At 38.8% G+C, this 14,823-nt stretch overlaps 1 protein-coding gene across 1 annotated transcript; it reads right to left on the minus strand.

Annotated features, from left to right (window-relative positions):
• Window positions 1-5,528: 5,528 nt before the first annotated feature.
• LOC149832059 (transcription factor MYBS1-like) lies at window positions 5,529-7,600 on the minus strand. The gene is made up of 2 exons (XM_090014297.1): window positions 6,669-7,600; window positions 5,529-6,089 (listed from the first exon to the last, which is right to left on the minus strand). The coding sequence occupies exons 1-2, from the start codon at window positions 7,061-7,063 to the stop codon at window positions 5,636-5,638; spliced, it is 849 nt and encodes a 282-aa protein (XP_089870423.1). The 5' UTR covers window positions 7,064-7,600; the 3' UTR covers window positions 5,529-5,635.
• Window positions 7,601-14,823: the final 7,223 nt, after the last annotated feature.

Here is a 14,823-nt window from a genome sequence, read left to right on the forward strand (position 1 = left end):
TAATAATTATGTATTCCTGTACAACACCTAGAGATTTACAGTAGCTCCACTTGCATGCAGACCCTTTTATGGTTCCATAAATCAGTAAGAAATGATAATACTATAAAATACTGGAGATTGGAAAAGCAAACAAATCATCGTTTTTAAAATAAGTTACATCTATCAGAAAATTAACTACATATGATATGAAGTAATTTACTTAGGGCCTGTTTGGATAGCACCAATCATCCGGATATAAAAGATGTTGGAAAAATAAAAAATCGGGTTTATTTTTTCTTAAAAGTCTGGTTAGCAAAATTAGATATTTTAAACTAAGATTTTATTTTTCAAAAAACCAGAAATATGTTAATGCAAACACTTTTGCATGCCAACCTCCTGACGTTCGGCAAACTGATGGGAGAAAAGGGGGAGACAAGCAACAGACTGATGGAAGCTTTCCAAAGGAAGACCCATGTGTGAAGTGAAGGGAAGGAAACCAGCTGGTTTGTTTTTGTTTGCGAAACCCAACAGTTATAACCATTCTAGAGCCCCCATGATACTTTTTTTTCATATTTATCCGGAGAAACCGCCCCTAGGATCTCAGAGACCTAATCACGCTTGCTCTGCCTACCGTGCAGGTGAAAACTTTTAATCTGTTTTTTTTTTCAGAATTTCAAGTGCATCCAAACAGTGCACTTTTCTGTAATATAAGAAACCTGAAAGTTAAAAAAAAAATATGAAAAGTAAAAACCAGACATTTGAATATATAGATTTTCCAACCAAACAGGCCCTAAACATTTCCTTTTAGATCACACTTATAAACTGTTATAACAAAAATAATGGTGGAAGCCTTACGTATATGTTTTCTTGAAGGATAGATGCATATCAGACTGCCCTATTGAGGCAAGCAGAGCCATTCACTCTATTATGCACCAGTGTTGTGAGAGGCGTACGCCTCAATACCTGAAGCGTACACCTCAGAGGCGAAGCGCACGCTCAAAGTATTGAAGTGTTGCAGTGAAGCGTTGCAGGCTTGAAACGCACGCTTCACTCATGTGAAGCGCACGCCTCAAGTCGAAACGCGCTTCGCTTCTAAGGCGTGCGCATCAATGCAATTTGTGAAGGGGAAAAGAGTATAACCTTCAGCTTGTAGGGGTTGGGTGGCCTCGGCTTAGCCTCCTCGCCGTCGTCTTCGTCAGAGTGACTATCGTCGTCGATTCTTTGTGAGGGAAGGCGTGGTCGCCTCCGCCGCCATGGAATTGATGGCTGACCTCCACTCTTCATCGCCGTCCTCCTCGCCACTGTTGTTGTCGTCCCTCTCTCTGCCTCTCTCTGCGTTTTTGGCTTTTTTTGTTGGTTTCTTTTTTTTTGTTTTTTCTTCAATGTCAATGCTTGATGGGTGATGCCTTGCTTGTTTCCATTGTTTTTTCTTGGGTGAATGCATGAGTTGGTCGTGTGTTTTTTGTTTAGAAAATGATGGTGTATGTGGTATTTGCGTGCTTGTGGACAAGGTTGCATGACATTGGCAATACTGGATGTTTTTTTTTCTCTTTTGATGGTTATGGGTTTCCTTTATTCTTTGCTTTTTCTTTTTTGTTCTTCTTTTTTGGTTGTGGTCTTCTTTTGTTATGTTGGTTCCACGATATGGGTGTTTATGTTGGATTACAATGTGTTTTGTTGACCATTATCTGTTGTTTTTGAAGAGAAAAATCTCTGTTTTTAAAGGGTTATATAGTTTTAGCTCCTGCATGAATGCTCCATCGCATGAATAGTGCAGTTAATCAGACACTTCCTCATGCATGATGTTATTGTTTATTGGTTGTTGTCTGGAGGTCAACCTTTTACCTTTCTCCTTTTTCGCGTACAAGTGTTCATTTTTTGTTCTTATTAGATCATATACAGATCCATATTAGAGTTGGTACCTGATTTCTTATGTTTTGGGTATTTATTGTACCTTCCTTTTTCTGTTAAAATGGTTCATGAATGTCCTTTTTTTGTCATGCTTTCTGTGGGAATCGATTTTATGTTGAGATATATCAGAGTGATTCAGCTGCATCCACAATTTGGAGGATTATCTTGACAAAATTTGCTTCTCCATTGACATGGTGTCTTATAATACATTGTGGTTGCTGCACCACTACAATTAATAGCATTGTATTTGGAAAAAAATAAGCCTTTTTAGTATAATATCTTTCAGTACAATAAAGGCTTCAAGCAACTTATTGCAAGATGCCTTGAAATGAATAGTGTGATTCAAACAAGCAACCAACTTGTCCAATTCGACTCAAGAAAATGAACAAGAAATCTGGATTTGTTCTTTTGCTTAGTTATGCCATCTGAAACGCAGAGCACTCAACAGAATGAACATGCTGCAAATTCCTACCTGTCCTACCGAATTAATTCATTCGTTTGGTTTGCCTGAGTGATCTAGTGTCTGTTTAAGACTTTTAGCTTCAAGTGAAGTCAATGTGATAGTTTCATTCGTGTTTAGTTTTAATATTTGGATATTTTCCCCTTTTAAGCATTCTCTGAATCAGATATGCAGAACTAGTGGTCATGAGGCCCAATAGAGCTTGTCTAAGTAAAAGGGAAATCAATGGCTTCACATAGTTAAATTCTGGAGTTTGTGGATCCTTGAAGTACCTTTTCTATTACGCAGTCTTATCTTCTATCTGGTTTATTGAACAAATTATTTTATACTGCACAATTTCATTAATTTTTTAATGTCTCATTAGCTACCAAATCTTTATTTCATGTCTTCCAGTTTTTAATTGATGTTGTTCTGGAAGATGGTACTAAAAATTCTACAGAATGTCAGGGAAAAAAATATTTTTTGTTTTAGTCTATATCTTGAGTTCTTGATTATCGTTGGATTGCAAATGTGGGGATTCTTTAAACTAATGTTGGGCTTATGCCTGTAGGTTTTGTTCTTGATCCTTCAAAATGTAGCAAGCTGACCATGGAAGAAAAACAAGAGCTAGTGTATGAACTCTCAAAATGGCCAGAAGGTGTTCCAGAGCTTCTACAGTCATGGAGCCGACGGGAGCGTCTGGAGGTGATTTGTGCTGCCATGGGGAAAGAAAGGAAATATACGGGCCTACCAAAATCTAGAATGATAGAACGCCTGCTTAGGGTAGTATCTGAAAAAAGAACTGGACATAATGATGAAAGTGCACAATCTGGAGCACCTCCAATACTGCCAAGTACTCAAAGTGCTCCGAGAAGGCAGAGGAAGACTGACAATCCTTCCCGATTAGCAATTGACACTAGAAGGAGTTGCATCCTCGTCTTGGTGATGTCATTTATTAGTAGTTTTTATTTAAAAATTTTATTATTTTATTAATATTATATATTTTATTATTTTGATCATGAAGCTTACGCTTCAATGCCTCGAGGCTTACGCCTCGCTTCATAACAGGCTCAACGCCTCACTTCGCCTCATCACATTTAACAACCTTGTTATGCACTGCTTTGGATCCCTTGTTTGACCTTGAGAACGCATTTGGTGGACTTGATTGGTTTTGGTTGTTCATGGATTTTCTCTTAAAGCTTTGAGTTTAATTGCAGTGTTTGCGTGATTCCTTCGGGAAAAAAATAATTTCAGTATTTGCATGAGAAAACTAGTTTCCCTATGTGAGAAACCTTTTAACCACTAGGTTTACTTTTATACATTGGCAGATACGGGACTTTGAGGTTGTTGTTGACGGCTATATTGTAAGGAGAAATTGAATCGATTAACTGCTCGTGTTGTTTAATTTGTAGAAAGGTTCACTTTTTCTTTCTATTTTGCACTTGAAATAGCTCTGTTTGAGAGCCTTTATTGGAGGTAGGGGTGGGCAACCTGCGGTTCGATGGGCCAAGCTGACCCAGCCCGTCATGGGCCGGGTTTGGGCTCAGGCCCGTTAGATACTAGGCCTAAACTCGGCCTGTTATATACATAGGTCGGCTCGGGCCAAGCAGCAAGCTACAGGGCTGGCCCCATGGGTCTGAGTTATTTATTAATTTTTTAATAATATAAAAATTTTAAATTAATTATTATATAATAACTTAAATAAATATTATTATTTACCTAATTAGTTGCATAAAAACTTGCTATTTGTTAATTATTATTGTTTGTATAATTAGCTTCACTAATTAGGAATTAGTTGCATGAGAACTTACTATCCTCTAGTTAACATAATTTCAGTCAAGCATTTATGGATTTTAGCATTGGGTGGGCCAGGCCGGACCCGGCTTGCTTCACATTGGCCCATCTGCTGTTTGGGAGTAGTTCGTTGCAGTTTTCCAACACCTTATAGTTTGATGGTAATGGTGTTGTTGCAGTATTGCATTGGCAAAGGAGTTGACATTTGAGCACCACTCCTGAGGATATTTTGATCGGTGTTGTCAGTATCGGTGCTTATCTGCCTTAATCGATAGGCCGTGATACGTATAATACCGCCAGAAAATTGATACGAGAATAACCTGAATTGGCTATTTTTAATAAATATAAAAATAACTCAAATTAATGTTTAATATTATTTTAATAGCTTTAAGATGTGTCATATATTGATTGACACGTAATATTTAAAAAAAAAAAAATTGGCCAATTCAGAACGATTAACTTGAGAATCGATTTTGGCCAATTCAGGATACAGGTCCGATTCCGGTACTAACAACATTGGTTTTGGCAACACATGAAGTGTTTTTTCCAATCGGAGTCCAAGGCTCCCAAACAAGGGATTTGGCATAGTGGGGTGGGACCTAGGCTGCTAGACAGGTGGTCTAGGTTCGAATCCCATGGGCGTCAAGGGCCGAAGCGTGGCCACTCTTTGAGGGCAAGGGGTAAGCCTACTGAGTTTTACGCTGCCATGACAGCGATCATAAGTACAACAAGCAGAGCCAGTGTGGCTAGGTCTCTGATCCTGAGAATGGTTTCTCCATGTAAATATATATAAAAAAACTGCACTCTGACAAACGCATAAAAAATGTGATCAGATGCATAAATCATCAAGCAATATATCCCCTGATTACCACATTGATAGGGATACCCCCAAACAATCTTGCAAGTCCATGTCCGATCCAGAACTTTGACAAGGCAGTACAAAAAGCCATTCAAATTGGTGCAATGCTAGCATAAATGAAGGTGAAAAACATAGGGAGTATGGCTAACTTCAAGGGCACGTTTGTTTGCATCTCATGTGATTCAAAATCTCTTGATTCCATCTTATGAGATTTGAAATCACAGTGGACAATGTGATTTCGAATCACATGAGAAGTGAGTAAATGGCCAGCTAAAGTATTCCATCTCCGAGAATCACTCTATCAAAATTGTGAGGGATGATTATCATTTGGAGACAAACAAACGTGTTAATCTGAGGTTCATGATCAGTGACATCCATGCATGACCTCTATCATATATTAAATACTTTACTCAAAGTCATACCTGATTCATAATTGGAAATTGGATGATGCAATCTTCAGGCATCAAAACTAAGTACACCATTTTCTTTCACTAAAGAAAAAACATCTGCCTGCTGCAAGTAAAGCAGACTTGCTGGAAGTGATGGGATGAGTAACACGATTATAATATTAGAATTGTTTGACAAGCCGTGAATAAGGAAGACCTTCTTTTAAGAACCTCAGCTATAAAGGGAATAACACAAAGATCAAGTAACTATTGGTGCATAGGAGGGGGCGGGACAGGGTAAGCAACAGGAACAATATAAGGAGCATGCACAGGAGGAAGCATCACTGGAGTTCCAACTGCAGAAGCCATTACATGGCCTGTTATAGGCTGACCAATTGGTGGCCCATACATGCCCCCCATGCCCATGCCAGGCAAGCTTTGTTGAGAGGAATGCTTAGCAGAAGATCCAACAGCCCTTGACACAGTAATTGTGTTGCTCTGGCCGGTAATGGGCCCTTGCGATGATGACACATCTCCATTACTTATACTTGTAATATCATGGATGCTTGATCTCCTCCTATCTCTGTTCATTGAGTTTAATCTAATGAAATACTTCTGTGCATGGCTTGCCACTTGAGTAGGAGTCCTTGAGACGACAAAGTTCCTCGATATGCTTCTCCAATCACCCTTTCCAAATTTGTCAAGACCCAACAAAAACAACCTATGCTCCAGAAAAGAAAAATCCATCATTTAAACTTCCAAAAAATGTAAGAGAAAGCGGTAGCTTTGGTACATCAAAACTGAAAATCCATCTAACCCATCTGTAATTAGTCACTAAAACACCCAATAAAGCCAAAGCAAGCAACAAATACCACATATGAAAAGAAGAAACACTAATTGGGTGATCACTAATGTTGATAAAACACCTCAAAAAAGAAAAATTAAAAAAGAAAGAAGAAACAAAATATGTAGATAGTACAGCACCGAAATGGATTAGAAAGTCAATAGCACATACAAGAAACAACCATATCTAACCATGTGCAATTAGAAAATAAAAGATGGATATACAAAGTGGGTGAGGATGACCTTATTATGTATTCAAATTTACAACATAATCCATTTGGAGAAAAGGTGATTCCACTAGAAAATAGCCAACTATTAATCTAGCGCAGGAACAACATCCCCTGTTTGGCTACACAACAGTTCTCTATAAAAAACCGGACAATTTCCCAAATTGCAAAAAAACCATGTAAAATCTCACCTCCCACCATAAAAAACTAACAAATCTGAGAGAGAGTACCTATGTTCTTCCTCTGTCCAAGGAATCCCTTTACGCCTTTCCTGGTCAGATCTTGAACTCCCCTTCCCGCCACCATTGACGTCCAACGGCAGACTGAAATACTCACCACCACTACCATACCCATAATTCCCCTTCTTCTGGTTCTCGGCGGCCTGAGAAACGGGTTCCTTCCCCTGAATCTCGTCGGAAACATAGAAGGGAATCGGAACTCTGCCGGCTTCGATCGAGTTCACGTCTTCGACCAAGATATCATATTGGACCTTCACATCGGCCACGGTCTTCCCGGGAATTGAAGCGGCGATCTTCTCCCAGCGATCGTTGTCGTCCTCCGAATGCATCGCCAAGCCATTCTCGAAGAGCTTTTCTTCATCTCTGCTCCATTCTGTCATAGACATTTTCTTTGGTCTCTAGATCGGGATTCACAAAGCAGAAATGAAAGCGGGTGTTCATTGGAGAGGAAGCCATTCTTTGTGGGTTTGAAGCAAATACAATTCAGTCTTCATGCCCACCAAACCAAGGAAAGAAGGGACGGGAAATGGGGATATGAGAGAGAGAGAGAGTTTGTTATTGAAAGTTTGATAGAGAGAAAAGCCCAACTCTTGCTGTTTGTTTTAGAGAGAGAAGGGGAAGCCCAATTGGCTATTGAAATGGAAGGAGAATTCAGAGAGAGGAGAAGATCTCGGAAGCTTTTAAGAAATTGGTCGGTGGGTGGTGACAAGATACAGAGCAGTGGACCGAGAGTGTGTGTGAGAGAGAGAGAGAGAGTCACTCGGTATGAATTTTGGATTTAGTGAGAGAAAACACACTACAATTCATGCAAACAGGAACTCGACCAAAGGAGAATCATATATAATAGAGGGACAATGGGGGTCGAAGAAAGAGAAAACCCACCACAGTTCATTCAAACAAGGCTTCATGGAGAAGAGAAGCATGTGTGTGAGAGAGAGAGAGAGAGATTTTAGATAAAGGCTGAAAAGCCACGTCCTTTCAGTGTTCTAGCGGGCTGCTGGACCAAAGTATGGGCAAAATGTCAAGTAGGCTATGAGAGAGAGAGAGAGAGAGAGAGAGAGAGCGAAAGAGAGATTTTTTAGATAAAGGCTGAAAAGCCACGTCCTTTCAGTGTTCTAGCGGGCTGTGGGACCGAAGTACGGGCAAAATGTCAAGTAGAATATGAGAGAGAGAGAGGGTCATGACTCGTATCCTACTCGTGATTTTCACTCACAATCATGGAATTGCAATAATAGTGATCACAGCCAGAATCCGGTCGCTCTCACTGCCAGAGGAATTCTAGACCCCTTCTACGTGGCCTCTTCTCCACGAGTCCCCCACCCCGGAATAACACATCACCGTGATCTCTTGGATCCTTGGATGGTTGATTTCTTGGCACCATTCGCCCACGTAACATCATTTTATGTCCCCCCTCCTATTTTTTTGAGACTATTCTCTTTTCAATCTCCCACATCACACATTGTTCCCATCCCAAATTACAAAAGCCTTCATGAAAACCAAGTCAATGGTCTCCAAACAGCTTTCTTGGATATCGTGTCCTTGACACCACAGCAGAATAACACACAGTACCCCTATTCAATGTGCTCGGGATAAGTTTGTTTTTGCTGAGGGAAGCGTGAGCAACTTGGGGAGGCTGATTCTTTCCATTTTGGGGTAAAGTATAGTTACTATGTACAGTATGAACATGGACCAATAGCTGCAAGAATTCTTATGAGTTGAGCAGACAATAGGATCATTTGTCCTTAAAACCATTGTCTTATGTCAACCAATACTTACAATAAAGTCTTTGATGTGTGCATTGGACACTAACTTGAAATACTTACTCTCAATTAGTGGCTGATGACATATAGATGTCATATGCAGGATGGGGGGTGAAATATGATAATATGGTTGGTTGTTTTCTTACCTTAATATATACATCAACCATATAGCTTACCTGGAAGTTATATCTCTACATGCAGATTTGATTATCTTCATAGAAGACTTCAGTCTTACATGATCTTTTCCTGTTTTACTTGGTTTCAAAAATGACACTCAGTGGATCCCTCTGAGCCATGGGTACATTTGATTATCTCAAATTTGAGACAATATAAGATCTTAGAGGATCACATTTCTATGAATCTCTAGCCTGAACCATATCATCGGGTTAGAAATGTGTTTTCCATCCTCATGAAGCATTTCAGGTAATTAACTCAGGTTTGCATCTAATCATGTTTATACTATGAATGCAGGCCTATTCAGATGCAGAAACTGCATATAGAATCTGAATCTAATTATCAATCTGAGTCCACTTGTTTTATCAAATCCGATTAATTAGGTTCGGATTCACTTAGTTGTCTCAACTGAATCCAAATCATTTACATCCCTGCTGTCTACAGTCTATAGTTGCGGTCCCTGTCACTATTGAAAGAGACCTGTAATGGGACAGCCAACATTAGGGTCTAAAATTCAACGGGGATTGTGATATATCCCACCATGTGCACAAAGTGGTTGTGTTATAGAAGTTGAAAATGTTGGATCGCTTTTCGGATCACGCAGTTTCACAATCATCATCATGATATAAATCAGAAAATATAACAGTATGAACATCATGATTAACAGACGATCGAAACAATAACAGGGAGCAAGGGAAACTCAGGAGAGAGAGAGCAATAGAGAAAGAGAAAACTGCACCCGAACCCGAACGGTTACAAAGTTTGGAAGGAACCCGTTATGGAATCCTAGGAGACGTGACCCGTTAACGGCAAAAAGATACTTTGGTTTTGATTGGATATGGCCCTAAATGGCCAATTACCCGACCCCGACCCGGCATAGCACGGTGGGCGGGCGCGTGCGTGTGTGGTAGTCATCCCAACCTCTTGTTCTCAGAAACAAGTGTAAGTGTTTACATGTGGGTTATAAAGCCCACAACAAACTCAAACACCATCAATATGAGACTATTTCATGTCATCAAAACCAACTTTTTCTAAAAGAAAGGAAAACAGCCGACGTTTCATATTTGAATTCTGTCTCCACCCTTCTTACACCTAACAAAAAAGAGACTTGCATGCCTCAAGAAACTTTATTATGTGGACTTTAGATTTTATGTTTATGGCCTATGTCACAAGGATATATACTAAATTTTAGCCTCATATCGTGTCCCCTCATGTATGTGCTATAGCCATATTAAAACTTCATAAAAATGGTTGTATCCTCGTATCTGCAGCCGTATCCATGTGACATAGGTTGTGACCTTATTTATTTCAGAAACAAGCCAACTAATTAGTTTACTTTACATATGAATGGTTTATTAAACGTCAAACTTTTCCTAGAATATTCAGTAAACTTATCTACAGATTTTCAGAAAACCACCTGACCACATGTAGCTGTGCTCTATTGGTTTCTCAGCTTGATGCTGCAATATGTCCAGTCTCGTAGCAATCCAGTTGTCTGCCGAGGCTACTTTTAGGCTGTCAATGGGTTGGTATAAAGCCTAGCTCTCTGGACAACATGGCTTGACCATTTCTTATCCATAGTCACAAATCTCAGTCAGGAAAATCTTGCTATATTTAAAAAAAAAAAACAGTTCTTTTTGGAGAAAATCTTGGGAAAATATCTGTATATGTGAAAGTATAAAACATATATAAAATATGTAAAATTTTATTAAATATACATAATATGAAAATTTTACAAGAATTTTTTTTAACACGCGATATTTTCAGAACAGATGCTTTATGAAATTATCACATTTTCAATGGAAGAATAACGGCCATTGAAAATAGTAATAAAATGTGCTATTTGCAAATACCAGTACTTGTCACCGTGTTCTTACCATTCATTTTGCCATTCAAGCTAGGGTTGAGTGCTTTTTTGTAGAAAGAGGATAAGGATAACCCTGCTATATTGCACAGCATTCTCTCAGGTAGTTATGCGAAATTTTAAAAAAGGCACCTAAACTTTGGGCATTAATAAAAACGCCATCTAAATTTTAAATTCTTTAAAAAACACACCTAAAAAGTTATCATGGTTAATTAAAAAGGCTTGAGTTTACTACGGTCAAGTTTGCAGTTAAATGTAATGTGAAATTATTATTTTGCCCTCAATATCATATTTTAAAAAATGCACCTAAAAAAGAGGAAAAGAGTCTTTGAAGGGTTAACTAGTAAATTAACTCTCCTAACTCATCTTGTGGGTGAAAATTTATTTTTTATTAACGATGCAAAAATTTAGGTGCCTTTTTAAAATTTTCTAAAACTTAGGTGCATCTTTTAATAATGCCCAAACTTTATTTGTGTTTTTGAAAATTTTCCTTTAAATAATTTATACATAAAGACTAAAAAAATCGGAGCATATCCTGTGATCGGGCCCAAGTATTTTACAAAATACTCGTGCCACCTAACACCACAGAAATTCGCTGTGTGTCAATTTAATCCATCGCACAGCAATTTTGTGTTTGTGTATCCCGTGTATTAACTTTATAAAGTACTCGGACCCGATCACCTAACTACATCGCGGTATTTTTTTTTATTGTACTTCACAAGCCACTGTACAAGTGGCTAGATAGTTTTTTGCATCACTCTTCTATGAAAATGCACGAATAGGGGTCGTCAATCGGTCGGATTTGTGTTGGTTATGATCCCAACCCCAATCTCCTGGTACAGGCACGAAAAACTCTGATCCAATTATTATTTGGGTCAACCCAAACCCGACCCAGGTAATATGTGAGTCGGGTTAATTTGGGATATAAATGTGTTGACTTGAGTATTTTTGGTTCATCTTTTAGTGCAAATATACATTTTAAATACCCTTTAAATTATACGGGTTGGGTTTGTGATATATTTTCTTGACCCAACATTATTTGGATTCAGTACCCGAACCCAACTAGTTATTTGGGTGGGGTTCCAAAAACCTTCATCCGACACAAACCCAACCCGTTGACAGATTTAAACATACTTACTAAAGGTTTACAACTTCAAGTTGAAAAATGAAAAAAAAAAAACAAGTAAAAAAAAAAAACATGAGGACCACAGTCACGAGGTTGCTTTGCAGGTCACAAGTTGCTAGATGCTGCTTATTCTAGTGCCGAGCATTTTTTTTTTTTGAAAGGCAACCTGGGGTTAGGCAGACCCCTACCAGTTATACAACTATATACTATTGGGTTTTGAACTTGCAACCTCCCAACACAAGGGGATGTGCACTAGCTTGTGTCTACCAAACAAGCTAGTGCACATCATAAAAAGAACCGTGAATCTTGTGTTGTGTTTGGGCTTTGTGTGTGTGTGTGTGTGCGCGCTCGTGTGAGGGAGAGAAATTGAATGAAAAAGAAAATTAATTTGGTGTTTAGGCTCCAAAATACAACGAAATGGCACATTCAAAATTAGAAAAATAGCATGGATTATGTGTTTGAGAGAGGGAGAGAAAGAGAGATCAAACTTGAATGAAGAAAATTAATTTGGTGCTTACTCCAAAATGTCAAGAAATGGCACAAATTCAAAAGAAAAAAAAACAGCATGGATTATGTGTTTGAGAGAGAGAGAAAGAGAACAAACTTGAACGAAGAAAATTAATTTACTCCAAAATGCCAAGAAATGGCACAAATTCAAAAGGAAAAATAAATGGATTACATGATTCATGGGTGCGTACTGTAAAAAGGTGGAAGTCAGAGGGCAGGCTTGCAAAACAGCGAAGGGATGGAGAACGCAACTATTTGTTGTCCTTCTCAAGTTCCCCCAGAGCAGCATCTCTTGGGACCCAGAGATAACCACCTTAACCCACCAAAGTCTGTCCAGCATGTGCGTCCAAACTACCTTTTATGCCCATACTCGGATTACAAACCCACGCTGCTAAGCTCGATAACTTAAGCGTATGGCCATCTTAGTATTTAAATAATGATATTTTCTTTGCAATTATCGATATAGGACTAAATCTGATTCCTCTCTCTCTCTCACTCTTAAGTAAATGAGAATTAACAACTGCATAGTAAAACGCAAACAAGGAGAGCCAAAGCTAGATCAAAAAATATATGGTTTAGTCAATTAGGTGATCAGTTTAGGACCACAAATGGAAAATAGAGCGATTTTTTTATGAAGAGTTGCCGAGAACCGGGTCACGCGAATTCAGTTTTCTAGTGCAATATTGGAGCTCCTGTAAAATTCACACTTGATATTTTCTTGAATTGACTTTGCTTTTTTTTTTTTATAGGCAAGCTGGGGTTAGGCACAGACCCCAACCTGTTATACAACGTACACATCAGGTTTTGAACTTGCAACGTCCCAACACATGGTGACGGCACTAACAGCTCCTACCAAACAAGCCGAGCCCCCCTTGGTAAATTGACTTGCTATTTGCTTCACCACAATCGTAGGGATGGCAGTGGGGCGGGGGACAAGGTCTCCACCCCCGCCCCGCCTCCGCGGCGGGGATGGATTTTATCCTCCACCCCCGCCTTCATCCCCGTTTCATGTCCTCCATCCCCGGTTCGAACGGGGATGAGGCGGGGCGGGGCGGGGCGGGGAAAAGTGGTTGGGGTGGGGATCGTGGCGGGGATGGGGCGGGGCGGGGAAAAGTGCACGTCCATCCCCGCCTCCACCCCCGGACGGGGATGGATTTTAACCTTCGTCCCAGCCTCCATCCCCGTTTCATACCCTTCATCCCCTGTCCAAACGGGGCGAGGCCGGGCGGGGCCCCGCTTTCCCCCGGTCCACTGCCATCCCTACACAATCGTAATATATATAGATGGTTCTATTTATTGTTGTAAGGAAGGGATTCATCATTTCACGTCCCTACTATTTGGTACATGGATTATTTGGATTCTATTTTTTTTTATATCAAATTAATTTCCTTTGCTTATCTGTCCTAAAATCATTTGGAATACTTGAAGGCAACCAATATATTCGTAGCATAGTGACAAAAGTAAAAAAAACAGCAAAAATCTAGGCAGCCAAAAACTCGTGAAAAAATAAAATCTTTTTGTAAACCTCCAATTTTTTGGCAAAATCTTGGCAATAATAATTTTTTATGAAAAAATTTTAAAAAAATAAAAAGCATGGATTTTTATGGTAAATAGCTGATAAAAACATAAATACTGTATTTAAAATATGAAATTTATGTTTCTAAAAAAAACACCAGAAATTGAAAATATCACGAGAATTTGTCTTTTTTAACTTTCAGGTCATTTTTCACGATATTTTTGTGAGATTTTTCATAAATCTTGCGAGATTTGTCACTATGATTCACATTGAATTTGGGAAGATTTGTTAGATCTCTCTTCTTCACTTTTGGAGTAATCCCCACCGAGGTGGTATGCCATGTGGTAAGCGGGGTCCTGTGTCAAGTTGAAGGCCCAGGATCGAATCCCTCTGCCACATGGGGCGGCTGTTGTTCTGGTAGGGGTCCGCCTAACCCTAGCTTGCCTTTCAAAAAAAAAAAAACTTTTGGAGTAATCAAAGAGTGGAATTGTAACTGAATGGTTAGATTTCTCTTTCTTGTACCTTTCATATCCATTAATTTTGTAGCAATCAAAGTATATAATAGATCATAACTTCCTTTTTCAAAAAAAAAAAAAGATCATAACTTGGCATTATCCATCGCTTTATTCACCACGAGTCTTAGACAAAATCTCTGTCATGAATATCGACAATATTTTGAAAATATCGTGCACCCGTCATGACATTTGTGGAGGTGCATATATGCATTCCCAAAGAGTGTCATTCTAAAATATCACCCATATAAAAAATAACGTGTTTTCATCTTAATATTAATGGGACAAAAATTCTTTGTTTAGAATTATATAATTTATATTTTACCTTCTTACATATAAGTATCAATATTTTGATGACATTTTTCTAAAAAAATAAAATTGTTAATTTATCGCAAGAACTTCCTCAACGTAGGGATGCAAACGTTTCGGGTGTGGGCTAAACAGATTCAAATGCAGATTCAGTTTCGGATGGTAAAAGGCTCCTACCAGATCCGGTTCTTTACATGTAAATGGATTCGTATATTCGTCAGATTCTGTAGCATAAAATGAAAACCATGTCCGGATCCGATTATAATCAGGTATGGTTTTGGTTTACCATGAGTAACTACACGGAATTGAATTTGGTACAATCACAGATAAAATCCGATTGATGGACATCGTTCCTCAGTAAGATTTTCGACATCGAAC

The sequence above is a fragment of the Nuphar pumila genome, chromosome 7, assembly GCF_984573655.1.
Source record: "Nuphar pumila chromosome 7, dmNupPumi1.hap1.1, whole genome shotgun sequence".
Classification (NCBI taxonomy): Eukaryota; Viridiplantae; Streptophyta; class Magnoliopsida; order Nymphaeales; family Nymphaeaceae; genus Nuphar; species Nuphar pumila.